Source organism: Triplophysa rosa, linkage group LG15, assembly GCF_024868665.1.
Source record: "Triplophysa rosa linkage group LG15, Trosa_1v2, whole genome shotgun sequence".
Taxonomy (NCBI): domain Eukaryota; kingdom Metazoa; phylum Chordata; class Actinopteri; order Cypriniformes; family Nemacheilidae; genus Triplophysa; species Triplophysa rosa.
Window position 1 is genome coordinate 15255287 of NC_079904.1, and position 18568 is coordinate 15273854.

At 36.6% G+C, this 18568-nt stretch overlaps 1 protein-coding gene across 7 annotated transcripts in view; it reads left to right on the plus strand.

Moving 5' to 3' along the window:
• cdc42bpb (CDC42 binding protein kinase beta (DMPK-like)) overlaps positions 1–18568 on the plus strand; it is an 84792-nt gene that overhangs the window by 26138 nt on the left and 40086 nt on the right. For all 7 annotated transcript variants that reach the window (XM_057352310.1, XM_057352311.1, XM_057352317.1 and 4 more), the window contains exon 2: positions 10575–10666. In XM_057352310.1, the coding sequence (XP_057208293.1) occupies positions 10575–10666 (92 nt within the window). The remainder of the gene's footprint in view (positions 1–10574; positions 10667–18568) is intronic.

Genomic DNA, 18568 nt, shown 5'->3' on the forward strand with positions numbered 1-18568 from the left:
TTACACTCCAGTTATTATTTACGTTCCAATTTTTTATGTCCAAATATTATATTAAAAGGTCTTTGATCTGTAAAAGGGTGTACTTGTAATATTATATTATTACTTAATAGGGATGTAACGATTCACTCAGCTCACGATGCGATGCGATTCACGATTCTGATCTCACGATGCGATTTATTCACGATTTACTCACGATTTATTTTTACAAAATGAGCTGAAAAATTAAAAATGAACAACTTCCCTTGCATTATTTCTTAAATGCTTCACGTTTCTTTGTATAGTAAAATTATGTTTTATTTCAAATAACAAAAACTAAACTGCAATTTTAAAACAAATTAATAATAGATTTAATAGACTTTAATATAAACAAACTAATACTGTCTGTGCTTTTCTTGGATTTTTTTGCATTTAAGAAATATCAGCATGTCTGCAGTGAAAATAGCAGCCCCTGCTGTTCAAAAAATGTATCGCGATTCAGTTCACACTTCAACCGATTTGAATCGTCACACATTATAATCGATTTTCAACCGGCTCACGGTGAATCGTTACATCCCTATTACTTAATCAGTGGCATAAAATATTTATGAGATGACAATACAATCGACTATCACAATTATTTCTGATACAATTAATCGCCAAACAAAAAGTTGCTATCGCGACAGGCCTTAATGTGGCACAATAATCGTTTTTTCCACAATCTTGATTACGATCAATTGCACAGCCCAGTTCAAAAGTATGTGAACTGGATTTGTATTCTTCAATAAAAACTAACACATGCCTGTTTGCAGTTGCCAACGGTACTGTGATGCCTTTGACCGTGCATGATCCAGGGAAAGTCTTTGAAATTCTGCATATGACCTAGTTTGTCATAGTCCCTGTTTAGAATTGAAGATGAGTAAGCATGGCTCCACCAGCATGCATCTAGGTTATGTGGCTTGAATATGTCAGTCATCTTATGAAGACATATGATTGATGAGCAGACCCAGATGTTATTTACTATCTTCTGATGTAGCTTGGTTCTAAAGGAGCTCTGTGTTCTAAATCCCTTATTGGTCCAGTGTCTCATGAAATGATGATGGCAGTCTCAGTTTTCTGCTGGTCCCTTGGCTCCAGTCTGCGATCTCTTCGTAGGTTTGCTTGTCACTCATTGAATCAAGGTTCATCTACAGCATAAAACTAGATGTGGAGCAGTGCAGTGGTGCACAGGCTTTCAAATGAATGTATAATGCATATGCTCACATACTGGTGCATTGGTTTAAGTCAGTTGTATCCTGCTGCTTTGAAATACCAGACCTAACTTAAAAAGGTGCTGGAGTATTTTTTAATAAGTTACATTGACATAATTTATGTTCAGTAAGAATCATTTAAGTGAAAGCTTTTTTTAAATATGCTAATTTATGGCACACTTGTTAAGATGTGCACAGAGCAAATTAATAAATAAAAGATGTTACTAGGGAGAATCAGCATCTTGAGCAGCACTATGAGCTCCAAAGCTGAACACGGTCCTAAAGTCCACCGTTTTATGTACATTTGTGTCTGTTGGCCTGTTAATTACACCCACAAGCAAAACAATTATCCAAATTTTGATTAGACTTCAGCGAGCTCTGTCTTCTGTCCAGTCTCTCTTTAATATGCTTTTGCACGTTTGGGATTTACGCAGCAGAATTTTTCATGACCGCACTGTTGGTTTGATAAACATTGTTTTCGCTGATATTAGTGTGGCCTCTTCTGTTCTGTGTTGTGAACAGGAGGATATGGCAAAACAGTGTGGGCTGTATTATTCGGACCCAGAGGATAACTGCCTTCCTTCTTTGACACAATAGTCTTCTCATCTTTGTTGTGAAATTTCACTTTCGATGAATGAATCTGTTGATTATGAATGTGATCGTTGCTGTGTCTGACTGTTAGCGGCATGGTTTAACGGATGGCTGTTCTGTTTCGTCTGTCATACGTTCAGGATGTTTTGAAACACTTATCTCTAGTAAGCTCAGAGGCGCGTGCTGCTGGGAAAATTTCCATCCAGAAGCCACAGTCATTCAAATCACCATTTGTTTGGAACAGAGCGGCTTTCTGTTTCTGTGGTATGCCAGCACAGAGCGGTTTACTTTCTCTGATTGATGTAATAAGTCATTGCTTGAGGTCAGTGTTTTCAAAGGTGTAGTGAGCCATTCCTGTATTACCAGCATCACCACACGGATTTGCAAAAATAAAGCCATTTTTAAAGAAGTCCTGGAACAAGCGGATTGTCATGTCCTAGTGTTAATCAATTTATTTGACCCTAATAAAAATGCACAATTGCATACTTTCTTCTCCAGAACCTAAAAGAAATTTCGAAGAACGTTAGTAACCAAACGTCATTGGCCCCCATTGACTTTTATTGTATGAACACAACTCAAAATATTTTCTTTTGTGTTCCACAGAAGCAAGAGTCTTGAACCACATGAGCAGTGCAGAACATTTCTGTGTGGCGTTAGTGAGCTTTGCTGTGACCGGTCATCATTGTTAAATATTTAATTGTGTCATATTGATCGGAGATGCTCGGCTCGAGCAGACGCATGGGATAAAGCATTCTATTTTAAACTCATAAACCTCTGAGCTTTAATATGTCAGGGCAAGCGTGTCCTCCATGAGTACATCATGCGGTGATGAGGTGTGTGAAGGTATTTATGGGGGATGTAGCGGTCTCAGTGAGTGATGGGACAGGTTTGCTAGATGGTTTTATTGCTTTTGTGGCTTCATTGCCCAGCCTACACACAGACCTCCCGCATCACGTTTGATGGACTGTTCATGCTACTGCATCAATCTCTTTGAGTTCAGTAAGTGGTATATGATTGAGAGTCAAGTTCTATATAGCTTGCAGTTACTCAGTGTTATCTTAACCCTATTGGATAACAGGTGTGTTATACTTGTATTGTAGTAGTGATGTCCTCGAAGTCTTTATTTATTCGCACCTGTCTGCTTGCCAGCTTTGGCTTATTTGTTAATGGACCTGACTTTGAAAAGCAGAAGCCACATAAGCTGTCAAAGGGCAGAAGGCGTCTTGCAAGGATCCATTTGACTTCTGTGAGTCGACAGACGTATTGATCAGTCTATTAGGCAAATGACCAGCCCATGCTCAGCTTCTTTCTTCCGATTGTTAAGTTAAAGGGATAGTTCACCCAAAATGTTTTGAGATATTGTCTCTATGGTTTGGGATCTATAAAATGGAAGGTTTAATGTTGTTTGGTTATCAATATTCTTCAAAATGTCTGCTCACCAGTCATTCAGGTTGGAATGACATCAGGGTGAGTGAATAAAATAGAGCGCTCTGCTCTCCGCACAGCATCTGTAATAGCGGTTTTAAGTCGATAGTTTTGATAATTAAGTATCATGTAATGTCAGGACTTCTATGGTACTTCTATGTGTGAATTCGATTTAGCCTGTATAGTATTAGTTTGATTGGCATTTCATTTCGTGTTTTCGTTTTGCAAAAGGTTTCACTTTCGCCTCTGTTTGTCTTGGCTGCAGGAGCATTTCAAGGAGCTTGTTTTCATCTTTCCAGTTCTGCAGCTGGTGTACTGATGCTGCCATAATCATTTAGTATATGAGAGAGTCAATGACTAGGGCTGTGACGGGGCCGTGACAACCGCACCACCGCGATGGTAAAGTGCCATGGTATAGTATGTGGTAGGCGGCATAGTGCACGTCACACACTGTGACAAATATAAGTGTAATAATAATGACAGTTGCGATAAGGATTGATATGTATAGCCTTTAGTTGTGGATGGTTTTATTTAAAAGATTTTACATTAACACAGAAATTATTTGCATAAGTTTCCATTTGCGCATTCGTGCGCGGCAAAACCCAGTTTTTTCTGCATGTTTTGGAATGGATCTTGTTGTGAAATGTACAGTTACATAATTTTTTAAAAAATATTTCACTTTCTGATATTATTTACTGATGTTTATTTAAATGTTTTATATGAAGTGTACCATTTCACTGACGGTTGTGCGCATTAAACACGGACGGATGTTTCATTCTCATTTATTTCAGATATCATATTTCAAAAGGTCTATATACAGTATTTTTCTCTTCCACTCGTTATGTGGTTGCTACTCACAAATATAATAATATGAATACTATTTTTTATGTTATTTATATATTGTTTACTTAATACTATATATATTTCCCAACAACCATATTTGTCTGTTACCACCGAAAAAACTCCCACCGTCACAGCCCTATAAATGACCTAATGACCTATGACTGGACTAAGTGGAATGCCTCATTATATTTGGGTGGGGGGGGGTGAGAGGATTATCAGATTACGTGTATGCAAAACAAAGCATATCATTTTGAATATGAAACATTGTTTTTTTTTGCCCAAGGAGTGATTAAAATTATTATGTATGCTAGTGTATAAGTTTTTGGCCCATATAGTGCCCATGAACATAACACATGGGCCATAGCAACCAATAAACATTAGTTACAATGAGCTTGTCAGTGGGAAATATATATCTGCTAAACACCTACAAAACAAAACCCAGAACATCTGTCTTCAGTTTTAATTCACAAACTTTGAAAGTATTCATTGTAGCAGTAACTTGTAAACAGTACATTGTTTCAACCGCACCAAATTATGCAGAAGTTAGTCAATTTTAGAAATTTCAGCCAGGTCTTGCCCTTTTTGTAATCTGTATGCCCCAAGGTGCTGGAGAACCACTTCTGGTTTTACCCATTGTTTGTAGAGTAAAACACTATGGAGGACTAAACCTGCAAAAATTATAAATAAATAAATGTATAAATAAATAAATATATAAACGAATAAATGTAATAATATGAAAATAAATAAAGGAATGAATGGTTTGATAAAACAAAATAATTCGCATTAGCTATTATTGATCTTAGCTTTAACTTTTTTTTCATTTTTTAAATTGATTTATTATTTTTTGTGTCCTTTTTTAATTATTTTTTATTATTATTTTTTAATTATTTTTAGATTATTTTATTTATCATTTCCTTTTATTTTTTACATTTATTTATTTATACGTTTATTTATTTATTTATTATCGCATGTATTTATTTCCACTTTTATTTATTTATTTATTCTTGAATTTATTCTTACTTTTCTGTGTCTTTTATGATAATTAGATGGGTTGGTCTTGCCTACTATTGGTTCAGCGTAGATTGAAGCGTTTGATCGATTACTCTTGACTTGTTTTGGACTAACGTCACATCACTCACTGATCGTTTGCTTCGTGTATAACGTTAAGTAACTATGGCGGGCGCACAATTAGCTAGAGAGTTACGGCATTTAGCCAATGAAGTCGATAACCATGCATCAAATGACTATGTGTCATTCAGATTAGATGCACTTATTGAGGATTTATTACAGATTGACGGCGAGATAAATGACAAAGTTCTTCAAAATCTGTGCGAGTCAGGGGGTGCTAAGGTGGTGACCAAGTTCCGGTTACAGGTCCTCTGCCAAAGAGGTGCATGAACGACCTCAGCAGATTCGTCGATTCTGAAAGCACAAGACGACTTGATATTAAGATGTCTAATAAACACAGACTTTCTTGTTACATGATTTTGACATTCTTGTTAAGATTGCAAATTATTGGTATGATCGCCCGTAACGGCTGAAGCGAGGTGAAAAAATAAATAAAGCGATTTGACACGGGATTCGTACCCATACAATAAAGCTGAGGCAGCGTGTCACTACGGTAACAATCACACTAAGCTATTTCGCAATGCTAGCTGCTGCGGATCTTTGCAATAATATCAAGATGTCACACAACAATATGCAGCTGGATGAATCAAGGGAATATGCCCGTTTTAACTTGTGACCTCTGTGTTATTTATCTCTTATGGAATGTAGTTTACGAGTACCGTTTAGTAACCACGTCTTTTTAGAAGGAATGGTTTCCATTTGATGGCCCCTGTAGTGAAAGAACGATGCTCATTACTACCGTGTTAACTTGTGACTTAAGTTCACTATGTCTCAATTCATTTACATTATGTTACATCATGTTACATTAAATCTTTACGCTTTTTCTAACCGAAAGGCTGCTTATAACTATCACTTTGACAAAGCGTTAGCTTGCGACTTCGGTTTACAAGCTCATCTGTGTAGTTAAACCTTATTACATTTTGTGCTTTATGATTTTCACCAGTTGAACTGTAACACCAGCATAGCACCCTCTGACTCGCACAGACTTTGAATGTGCTGCAAAGAGGCTAACAACCGAGGGAGAACTTTGTCATTTATCTCGCCGTCAATCTGTAATAAATCATCAATAACGCACTAATCTGAATGACACACTAGTCATTTGATGCATGGTTATCGACTTCATTGGCTAAATGCTGTAACTCTCTAGCTAATTGTGCGCCCGCCATAGTTACTTAACGTTATACACGAAGCAAACGATCAGTGAGTGACGTGACGTTAGTCCAAAACAAGTCAAGAGTAATCGATCAAACGCTTCAATCTACGCTGAACCAATAGTAGGCAAGACCAATACCCATCTAATACTATCAACAAGACTAGGGTTGGGAATCAAAATCAATTCCAATTTGGAATCGGCGATAGGCTAGGAATCGGATCGGAATCGAAAGGAATAGGAATCGGATACTTGAGATTAAAATTTGAATTCCTCTTATCAATTCCGTGTGCATATTTTCAGAAAAGTACATGCGTTGCATGATCTGCTGATATCTCAATAAAAGCCCTATGAAAATTATCGATTTTTTTACTATAGTAAGCATAGTTTAGCTATAGAATTTGCATTAAAGCACAGGAATCACAAATAAACCATAGTTGCATTATAGTAACTGCAGTTTAACCATGATGTAGTTCAACTATGATAATACAAATTGTAATAAATCAGAAAAGGTGTGTTTCTATGTGTAAATATACACAAAACGTGCTCATAAATATATAAATATATTTTGCAAACAAGTCAATAAGCAGGCTAAATGACCATACAGGTTGATATCTAAATGTTTTACTTCAACTGTGGAATCGAAACTGGGAAGATAAGAATCGAAATCGATAAGCAGAATCGGAATTGGAATCGATAAAATTAAAACGATTCCCAACCTACGTTACTGGTTAAAAAATAGTTGTCTGTCGGGAATAAAGTACTGACTCACGATGATAATGCAATATTTGATTATTCATTAGCTACATGAACTAACAACGAACAATACTTCTACAGCATTTATTAATATTACTACATGTTAATTTCAGCATTTATAAATACATTATTAAAATCAAACGTTGTCACTGTTAACATTAGTTAATGCACCATGAACTAACATGAATACTGTATTGACATGAACTAACATTAACAAGGATTAATAAATGCTGAAAAACGAAATTGTTCATTGTTAGTAATGTTAGCTAATGCATTTACTAATGTTAACTAATAGCACCTTATTGTAAAGTGTCCGAAGTTAAATAAATAAAAGTGGAAATAAATACATGCGATAATAAATAAATATAAAAATAAATAAACGTATAAATAAATAAATGTAAAAATAAAAGGAAATGATAAATAAAATAATCTAAAAATAAATAATAATAATAATAATTAAAAATAATTAAAAAATGGACACAAAAAATAATAAATCAATTTAAAAAATGAAAAGAAAAGTTAAAGCTAAGATCAGTAATAGCTAAAACGAATTATTTTGTTTTATCAAACCATTCATTCCTTTATTTATTTTCATATTATTAAATTTATTCGTTTATATATTTATTTATTTATACATTTATTTATTTATAATTTTTGCAGGTTTAGTCCTCCATAAAACACCAGCAGTTCATGAATCGATGTAATAAAGTACCCATAAACATCTTGTCAATGAATGTTATTAAAGCGACTGCTTGATTCCTGAATGTACAATACAGCTTCACTTCTTGCTATGATCCCGTAGTAGGTGACTTTGGAGTGGCGCGTCAGCGGGCTTTCCTTGCGTACGCTGGACTGTAAAGCTGTCAGTAGATGCTGCGTCACTATGAGGAATCTTCTCATTAAAAGCAGATGATGTTCTTTCCATGCAGCTGTGAGCGTGTGGTTCCGATTGAGGCGCAGGCCTGGTGTGTGCTTAGAGTTTAGGATCTTTATGAGTGATAAATGCCTTTTGTAACAGCATGAGACTCAGGCGTATGTCCTCATATGGCGAGGCGTTCTGGACGGCTCAGCTGTGTCTTGAGTGATCGCCAGCCCCCCAGCGGGGCCTCGTAAAGCAGGAGGGTGGACAGTTTACATGATATTTAGTGTACACTGTTTAGTTTGCATTGTTTGTTTTATGTCTTTTGTATCGCTACGTTGATGTCATCAGAGCCTCGGCTGTCTTCTTGCAATCTAACTCTATCAAAACCTCATCCGTAATACACACAAATACACATGTATTGTTTTATATTATTTGTTAGCGGTAGTAACAATATATCGTGGCACAATATTTTGGTATACAAATTTTTTTTATGTATTGTCGAGCTATGTGTTTTTTGAACAATGTGATGTCTGTTTAATGTCATTGATAATTTAATTAAAAATTAATAAATTGAGTATATTGTTTTAAAAAAAAAATTCTGCGTTACAAAATTCCTTTTAGGGTTTAGCTCTATTTTGTTCAAATATTTTTATTTATGTTTGTATTACTTTACATGCAAAAGGTTTTATTAAACCGTAAATAGTTGTTGAAAAACAAAAATGTTAGGGCTGTTCAACGATTAATTGCATCCAGAATACATAATAAATATGTTTACATACTAGTATATGTGCATATTTATATTTATATATATTTATATATAAACGCATACACGTACACATACATTTACATTTATGCAATTGACAGACGCTTTTATCCAAAGTGACTTACATTGCATTATACTATACATATGTTTCTGAGTATGTGAAATCCCTGGGATCGAACCCATGATCTTGGCGTTGCTAGCGCCATGCTCTAACCACTGATCCACAGGAAATATATGCATGTATATATTAATTCAATATGTATATATTAGGGGTGTAACGGTTCAAATTACTCACGGTTCGGTCTGTGTCACGGTTTTAGGGTCACGGTTTTGGTTCGGTTCGATTTGTGCCATGTTCAGGGAAAAGGGACTACTGACAAATAAAAATAAGAACAAATAATCAAGCTAGAAGTAACAGCACCAAAAAAAACAACAGAGCAAAGCAGAAAATGAAATAAGATACTGTATATTTACCTTTTAAGGTAGAAATGGATTAAAGTAATCAAATAAAACATAACATTGCATATGTACAAATTAAATAAAGACGAATCATAATTGAAGTTACAGAAGCTATTGAGTCACAAGCAGTGAGTGATTTCCTTGACTTTTAACAGACAGCAGGAATATGCTGCTGTCGCTTTAAGAGGAATGCAACAGATCCAGTACACTGATACTGTACACATGCGTTGTTTTTCGTCCGTTCACTCAAGACAACCTACTAAGTTTGTTAAGATACTCGACAAGAGGGGCATGTTGACCTACTTCGTGTGTGAATTTGTCCGTTTAAGCGCTTCAAAGACAACTCAATATTTGCGCCATCATGTCTGAGACTTGATGCGCGCTTCGGATCTTCTCACAGCGCGCAAGCGAGTTTTCTTCTGCATCATCTTGCACTTAAATGTTTAAATTGGCAAGACTTGAATGAGTTTAGTTTAAACAGCAACATGTGCTGTTCAGGTCTCACCTGCACTCGTGCGCTCACAACACCCGGGTGATGAAAGCATAAATGACTGGTCATATTACAGCATACGTCAATCCTATTGAAATTTGTCTACGTTATTTCATTTGTTGTAGGTATTAAATGTGTATCTATCGACAAACATACATTAGCTGAACTTTGTCAGTCTGTTTTATGCATTATAATTTTTAACGAACCATATTATAAATGCGTCGTCAGATTTAAGATGAGCCTCGGTCCAAGCGCGTTGGACCGTGTGCCGAACCGTTGGTGGATAACCGTGCGGTTCAATTATTTACTGAGAACCGTTACACTCCTAGTATATATACTTTCAATTATATATAAACATTGATTCATTTTTATATTATATATTTTTCTTAAATATGTATATGTATGTGTTATATATACAAAATTAATATTCACAATGCGCAGACATATGTAATGTAAACACAAACTTTTATTCTGGATGCAATTAATAGCAATTAGTCATGGAACATCCCTAAAATGTTTTATTGAAAATAATTTTTTGCTAAGTAAATACATTTTATTTTAATTTCAGTTTCATTGTTACATTTCTTTTAAAATATCATGCACATAACTCCCAATTATGTCTTTGAACTTTCTTAGGTTGAGGACTTGCTGTCTTTTTGATTGTTATTACACAATTTTTTTTAAGAAATTGATTTTAAAATGTAGATCATCATATTATGTAATTAACCATCTTTAATCTTTTGATGGCCTTAAACTTTCCTTAGAATTTAAGGGATGATGCTACTTGATATTAGAAGGTAACTCTCTCTCCCTCTCCCTCTCCCTCTCCCTCTCCCTGTCTCTCTCTCTCTCTCTCTCTCTCTCTCTCTCTCTCTCTGTAGTGAAGCCTTTCACAACCACCGTAAAGGAGATGCGCCTTCACCGAGACGACTTCGAAATGCTCAAAGTGATTGGCCGGGGAGCATTTGGAGAGGTAAGATACTCAGGACCTTTGTGTCGTCAAGCCCCCTTATTCTGCTGAACAGCCTCCCAAATCAAGCAGCCTTTTTGGCATGCTTCAAAGTGCAGGGAAATCACCTCTCAAATCACTGCAGACTTTGCCATACTGTGTGGTTTGTTTTGGTATTTCCAAGCTTTGTTTTCATGACCCATTTTGCGTGTCCAACGAAAACCCCAAAATATCAGAGAGGTATTCGTGTAGCCCTCAAGCATCTTATCGACAACCGCAAGCTAACCCCTTCCTCTCATCTTATTTTCCCTTCTCTCCCCCCTGCAAATTCTCAGGGGTCCCAGCCTGGTACTTGACTTCTATTCTTGGGCCGGCACAAATCTAGGTATTTTAGATGGAAGGTAGCAAAATGTGCTACTCGTTTTTGAAGTTAAAGGCTGTGACTGTTATCACACCCAAAGTACCTTTCTGTTTCTGTACCGCTTTGTCTTCTGTAATTTTCTGTTCTACATCTACTCTTGTTCCTTAGTTCTACATTGTTCCTTAGTGGATAACTCTATACGATGATTTTGTGCTTTTATTAAAAAAGCATGTCCTTTAGGTATTTATATTATATCGATGCTGTCCTTCTGACATTTGCAAAACCCAGTGACAAACATAAAGGGTGACTAATGATAATTATTTGGGAAAAAATACAAATCACGAAATATGGAGATATGAGGTTTCGGAAGGACAGCAGCGATATGTTTTCTGCTTTATTTCTGGGGGTTAAGATGAGTTTATCGTGTGACGCCACAGATGATCGGATATTTCCTAATTTGGTGAGATGCATTCTGCTGTGTCACACATTTCTGCCTTCATTAAACCTCCCTTGTAAATAAATGAATGCTCATTTCATGACTCATTTCCTTAGTAGAATAAATCCAATTCAATACTTCTGTTTTTATGAGCGGAGGTCAAATGATGCCTCATTTCAGATTTAGAAGCTGAATAAGATTTTATTTCAGTTGCTCCGTAGTCATGTGACCAAGCATAAGTTCCCCCATATTCAAACGTTTCGATTGTTCCTGATGCTTGCTGTCTCTAAGCTGACGATGGAAGAGGCAGGAACGAGGAGGTTCATGTGAACAGATGAGCTGCTCATCTAACACCCTTTGCAATAGATTTCTGGCAGGAATGTCAGCAGTGGCACAGGAAGCGAGGCAGGACGAAGCAGCATCCAGGAAAGGCTCAGGAAACCAGGACGTCTCTGAGGAGTTACTTTGACCAAAATAGCGTTCTGCGATTTGTGCCCTTCATCGTCCCCTCCTCAGCCACAGAGACCTCGATAACCTTCCTCCTCAGTCTCTGAACTTTTTTTAGATTGAGTCACGTGGCTCTAGTGATGACTCAGATCTTTGGTGTGTTTTTCTATTGCTCTGTTTCTGTCATCAAGCCAGACTATTGTTAGGCGTTGTTGTAGCTTGTGTTGGTTTCAGAGCGCTCATGCTATTGTGTGAACATTGTGCTGCTGTTTTGTTCCCTCTCCCAATGGTTTCCTGTTGCTCTAATGTTACAGGATGTACTTCCAGTTAAATCTCTTGCATTTCCTGTTTATGATTGATTTAGCGGCGGCCCAGCTAAAGGCCTGGAATTCAGGACTGCTTTTAAAGGAAAAGTCAACTGAAAAGTGAACCTCGACATAGGCAGTTAGGTGTAAGTTAGTAGACGTTTGTCTCCCCCTTTGTAAAGTCAGGAACAACCGGAGTACGTACCACAGGGACAGAAAAACATTATTATTCGGAGGTTATATGGCCATTTGTATAAAATGCTAACGTTACCGTTTCAGCAAAACAGTTGTTTGGTAAACATTGAAAAAGTGGAAACATTGAAAATGTTGAATTATCTTACCAGTCTAGCAGAAAACAGGCAACTTTGGCATCGCCTTGAAAACATTTGTCTTTTAACAGTGCCTTCCATCTGGTAATAGATACACCGATGTTTATCCTGGATTTCTGCCGCCGTTTGTCTCTAATTCGTCTGGCAGCATCACGTTTGCGCTTCTTTGACGACGGAGATTCACGCTCTGTCGGCGCTTGTGCACAATACGCATGGTCCTCCATTTTATCAAAACTTCTAAGACAGAACAATCAAGTGCTTCAGCTAGACGACGACTACTCCTCCTCCTCTCCGTACTACGACTTACTACTTTTGAAGACTACGTCTTCAACTCAGTGAATGACGTAAGCTGTGTCTAAAAACACACACGAAGACCAACATATACGAAACGCGCTCTGTAGAGCTGTTTGTCCGTTAGAGCTTACTGTACAAAACATGGCTGTGCAACATAACAAATTCCATGTAGATAGGCCCGCTCCCTATGTAGATACAACTGGTTTATTCTAAGGTAATAAAAACATAACTTTTCATTACGTAAGGTTTTTATACACATCTAAAGACACAGTTTTGTATGTTATATTGCATTTCTGTTAATAGATCATACAAAACATCCCGCACTGTACCTTTAAGACATGGTTAAATTGGTCCATCCGCTCATAGTGGCTCAATTGAATTTTTAAGACGCCGGGAGGTCTCAAAACATGTTTAACGTCATTTGGGCGAGTAAAAAATCTCACAAATTTGATTTTGGGATGAACCTACCCTTTAAAGTCTATCTTTTGTGGTAGTGTCATATTGGTTAGCACATTCAGTGGCACTCCTCTCTGCCTCGCCTGATGTTTACTTTGAATAATTGCTCTTTTGAATAGAATAAGAATGAAAAACATGGAACAGGGAGTGGAATCAAGGGGAACTGGAATGAGATTTTTGCATAATGTCACCGTGAGTCATTATAGGGCAGACAAAACAGCCATGTAATGACGGCTGAACAGTCAAAGCTCTACGTGTGGAGGATAAACGTTGATCTCTTTATCTGTTGTATTGAGCGCACTGAATCACTCAGGTTGTGAATGATTGGGTCAAAGTACATCATGGCCGATCTAGACCTCCCTATTGATTTAGAAAAAAGCGACAGCTACTGTTTTTTAAAGGGATGCTGATGTAATTAAAATTGGCATGTTGTATTATCAACTACAAGATTATGACAGATTCGCAGACTTCTAGAGTACAACTTTAGTAGTTGATATTACTGCAGGGCTGTCTCCAAAGCGTCTTTCTTGAATTGTTTTATTATTTGGGGCCGGCTTGTCCAATATTAAATGTAATATGTAATAATAGGTGGGGTACGATTTGTACCCCGGAGAGCCTAGTAATACATTTCTTTGTAAAATCTTTATTGGATTTTGAGATACAACCTTACTAAAATTAACCATGGTTTTTTGGTGCATTGATTACTTAGGGCAAAACCTTGGTTTTACTACAGTAACTAGGGCTGCTCGACTATGACAAAAATCATAATCACGATTATTTTGGCCAATACTGAGATCACGATCATTTAACACGATTACTCACAGACCTTTGAAACAACATAGAAAAAAATTAAAAACTTTTTCATTGAATTCAACTGTAAAAATAAGTGTAGGCTAAAGAAACAGCTGAACTGCTGTAAAGGAAAGTGTGCTCTGTGGATTTATTATACCACAAGAAAAGAGAGGATTCTTGCAAAATGGAATGCAGCACAATAATCATTTTACCTCGATTATTTTGTTTTTGTAATTGTTGAAGGCCAAAATTGACGATTACGAATAATTTGCGATTAATTGCACAGCCCTAACAGTAACCATCGTTTACTATGGTTTTTACAAAAAACATGGTTTTCAAAACCATGGTTACTGTAGTAAAACAGTGGTTATCACAAAATAACCATGGTTTTGAAAACCATGTTTTTTGTAAAAACCATAGTAAACGATGGTTACTGTTAGGGCTGTGCAATTAATCGCAAATTATTAGTAATCGTCAATTTTGGCCTTCAACAATTGTTTTTTTCAATTTTAACTGTAGTAAAACCATGGTAAATTTTCTTAAGGGAGGTCTGTTAGTGTTTTTGACTGTCACCGGTGTATCCAGGGTTTATTAAAAAAATTAACACTAAGTGTTATGGGCTTGGCAAATAAAGAAAATAGTTCCTCGACACTTTGCTGGTAACATTATTAGGAACATAATATATGGCTTAAATTAGAAAAGAAAAACAATTGTTGCTGATGCATTCTGCTAAAGTAAACAATAATTGCTACTTGCACAGTTTGAAACTAAAGATTTACCGTCAGTGGTTTATTTAAAAAATATTTTTAACTCCATGTTGACAGAAGAAATATTCCTTTTAAAAATGAGCCAAAGAAAGAAAATTATAAGAAACAAAACTACAGTGGTTAATGATAGGTCTTGATATGGAATAATTTTTCGTGCTGTCTAATAGATTAAGTAAGGGATAATGTACAGGTAGGTTGTTATCACAGAAATAAGCCCCGGCAGTGTGATCAGGACCCGACGTGAAGGGTCTTGTATGACATTGAAGGGGCTTATTTTTATACAACCGGCTGCCTGTACATTATCCCTTACTTAATCTATTCGACAGCTTATTACACGGCTACTTGCCACATGAGAAAAAAACTAGTGATGCACGATATTGGATTTTTGCTGATATCCAATATGCCGATAATTTCCACCTCAATTAAGATGATAGCCGATGCCGATATATGCTGTCTATCCACTGGGCGGTTTTACGCAGCTAAAAGCGCCAAGACGCTGGACAGCGTTTTTTCAACCAAAGGTGCTTTGGTCGCAATTATAAGCTGCATGGGAAAAAAATAAGTGCCAGCACTGAGCCAGTGGAAAACAACAAAGGGGCATAGCCCGGACACTTCAGTGACTGTGCCTTTTCACATTTTAAAATTATGATAAACAAAATAATTTTAAAACAGTTGGAAAATGAATTTGGTGAATATTAATTAAAGAAGCAACAAGAGCATAGGTGTCTTTGAAATGGAGATTACAAAATAGCAGTGTGCAGAGACGAAAGTCACAGGGTGGCGCGTTGCATATTATGCTCGCTGTAGCACTCACAAACGCGCAAATTGACATGCGCATATTAATCAACACAGCTTCCTATCGGCGAGGCATATCAGTGTTATTTTCTTTATCGGGCCGATGCCGATAATTAATTTATAAGCCATTATCTGCCGATAATATCGGCGTTCCGATAATATCGTGCATCCCTAAAAAAAAACTGGACATGAAATGTGAATTTGAAATATGTTATTAGCTCATTTTTACCGAATGCAGACCTTCCACGAGGGAAAGCTGTTTAGTTTCGGTTTTAAGGTAAGAAACGACGTTCAAATGTCACGAATAGGCAATTTGGTTTAATCATTTGTATATATAATGTCATATATGTTATTAAAAGACATATTTATATTTAATTTGTCAAAAAAACCTGTCAAAATGATTTTCTGCATCCGGGTTACTGTGTGTTATTCGCTTTGAGGGATTGCTATCTGGGAATAACGAACATGCAAATGCCGCGACTGGCCAATCAGAATCAAGCATTCCAACGAGCCATGTAATAATTGTGATTAATCGATTCCAAAATAAATGATTATGATTATATAATATATGCGTGTGCCATGTATTGTTATATGTATATATAAAGAAATAAATATTATATACATATAATATACACACTACACACATATATATTATGTAAACACAAACATTTATTTTGGAATCAATTAATCGACTTGACACTAATATAATTTTGAAATAACTGTTTTACAATGATAACGCAAATTGTTTAATAACGATAATTATTGGCAAGACATTTGTTTGGTTTGTGCAGTAAGCCCCAAAGCCTTTTTGAATTATGCTTTACTTATTTACAATGATGCAATCGGTGTGTCCTCCGTCTCGCAAGGTAGCTTACCACCCATCTCTCTATAAAGTTCTTTACATAAAAATCCGCTCTGAACCCTCAGGACCTTACAGTTTACATGCATGATCTCTGCCACGAATTAGTAGCATAACTGTGACTCGTCCAATCACGTTTTCTACACTGGTCACCCACCCTCTCTGTTTCTTCATTTGCCTCCCCTGCATTTTGAATCAGGTCAGGCTGACTGTCTTTGTGGAAACGTGTGTCTAAAAAAGGAGAGAAGGGAAAGAGAACAGGACACATGGTAGGAGGAGGAATCGGGGGGTTTCTGAGCGCTCTGGGTTCGGTTTGTTTTTGTAATGAGGTCAGTTATCTGGTGTGGTTAGAAGGCTGACTGATAAAGACACTGTGTGTGTGTGTGTGTGTGTGTGTGTGTGTGTTCATGTTTGTATATCCCGGTGGGGACCTAAACCTGAATACACACCAACACATGGGGACTCGTGTCACCGTGGGGACCAAAATTGAGGTCCTCATGGGCACAAAAGCTAATAAATTGTACAGAACAATATTTTTTACAAATCTAAAAATGCAAAAAGTGTTCTATGATCTTTAGGTTTAGGGATAGGGTTAGGGGTAGGGGATAGAATATACAGTTTGTACAGTATAAAAACATTACGCCTATGGACTGTCCCCATGGGGATAGTCAAACAAAGCCGTGTGTGTGAGTGTTCATGTTTGTATATCCCGGTGGGGACCTAAACCTGAATACTCACCAACACATGGGGACTCGTGTCACTGTGGGGACCAAAATTGAGGTCCCCAGGGGCAAAAAAGCTAATAAATTGTACAGAACAATATTTTTTACAAATCTAAAAATGCAAAAAGTATTCTATGATCTTTAGGTTTAGGGATAGGGTTAGGGGTAGGGGATAGAATATACAGTTTGTACAGTATAAAAAACATTACGCCTATGGACTGTCCCCACGGGGATAGTCAACCAAAGCCTGTGTGTGTGTGTGTGTGTGTGCGTGTGCGTGCGTGTGATTAAGCCGTTTGATTTTGTCGTCAAAGTGTACTTTTCAAATACTTTGATACGTGCGCATACACAGCAAAAGACATCAAAGGGGGTGGAAGCGTTGAAAATGCCAGCACAGCTTGTTATTTGCCGTTAGTATGCAAAGTTGCAGTTTGTACAGTGCTGAAGCAGCACATTGCGCTCAGGTATGCTGGTGTGGGTGCGTGTGCCGGTAATCACACATCATGTGATGCCTCCCGAGCTGTAAGGCAAAGTACAGGGAAGTTCATGACACCACTTAACGTTAGCACACTGACAAAAATAACTTGTAGAATTTACTTAACAAAATCCTCGTAACAATTTGCACGTATTTTTTTTAAGTAAAATTTGCTGCTATAATTCAAGTACAACTTACTATCCAGAATAAAGTAAATTCTACTTATTGAATACATTTAGTTTTTGTTAAAATATCAAGTAAATGTTACTTAAAGTAAACAAAAAAATTTTACACTGTACAAAAAATCATGTGTCTAACTCAAACTTCACGGATCACTTACTTTCATATTGAAATATGCCATTTCATTTACAACATAGATGGTCAAGTAAGAATAGACTGGTGGTCTCTGTACTGGCATTAGCACAGTTACTGCTCAAAACACACTTCATGACTAATAGTGTGCCTCCCTCAGCCGAGGCACAAGCACCGCTCTTCTGAACAATGGTAACAACTTAAAAAACCCAACTTAAAAAAAAAATGCCAAAGCTCTCCTAAATCTCAAAGATAAATCAACAAAAAACACGAACAAGTCTTTCCTTTTACTAAAAAACACTTAAAATGACAATTAAGCTTGAAAATTAATCTCCGAATGCAGTCATATACAAAGCATGCTGGGAACTACAGATCAACTGCCAAAGTAGTTATATCTACAAAAATTATTTATGTAGTCTCAACTAGGGCTGCAACTAACGATTATTTTGATAATCGATTAGTTTGACGATTATTTTTTCGATTAATCGGATAAAAATGTAATTATATCTTTTGCTTATAATAAGTAAATCAGATATGGGAAAAGTATACACAACTGAACTCATTAGCCTTCTCCCA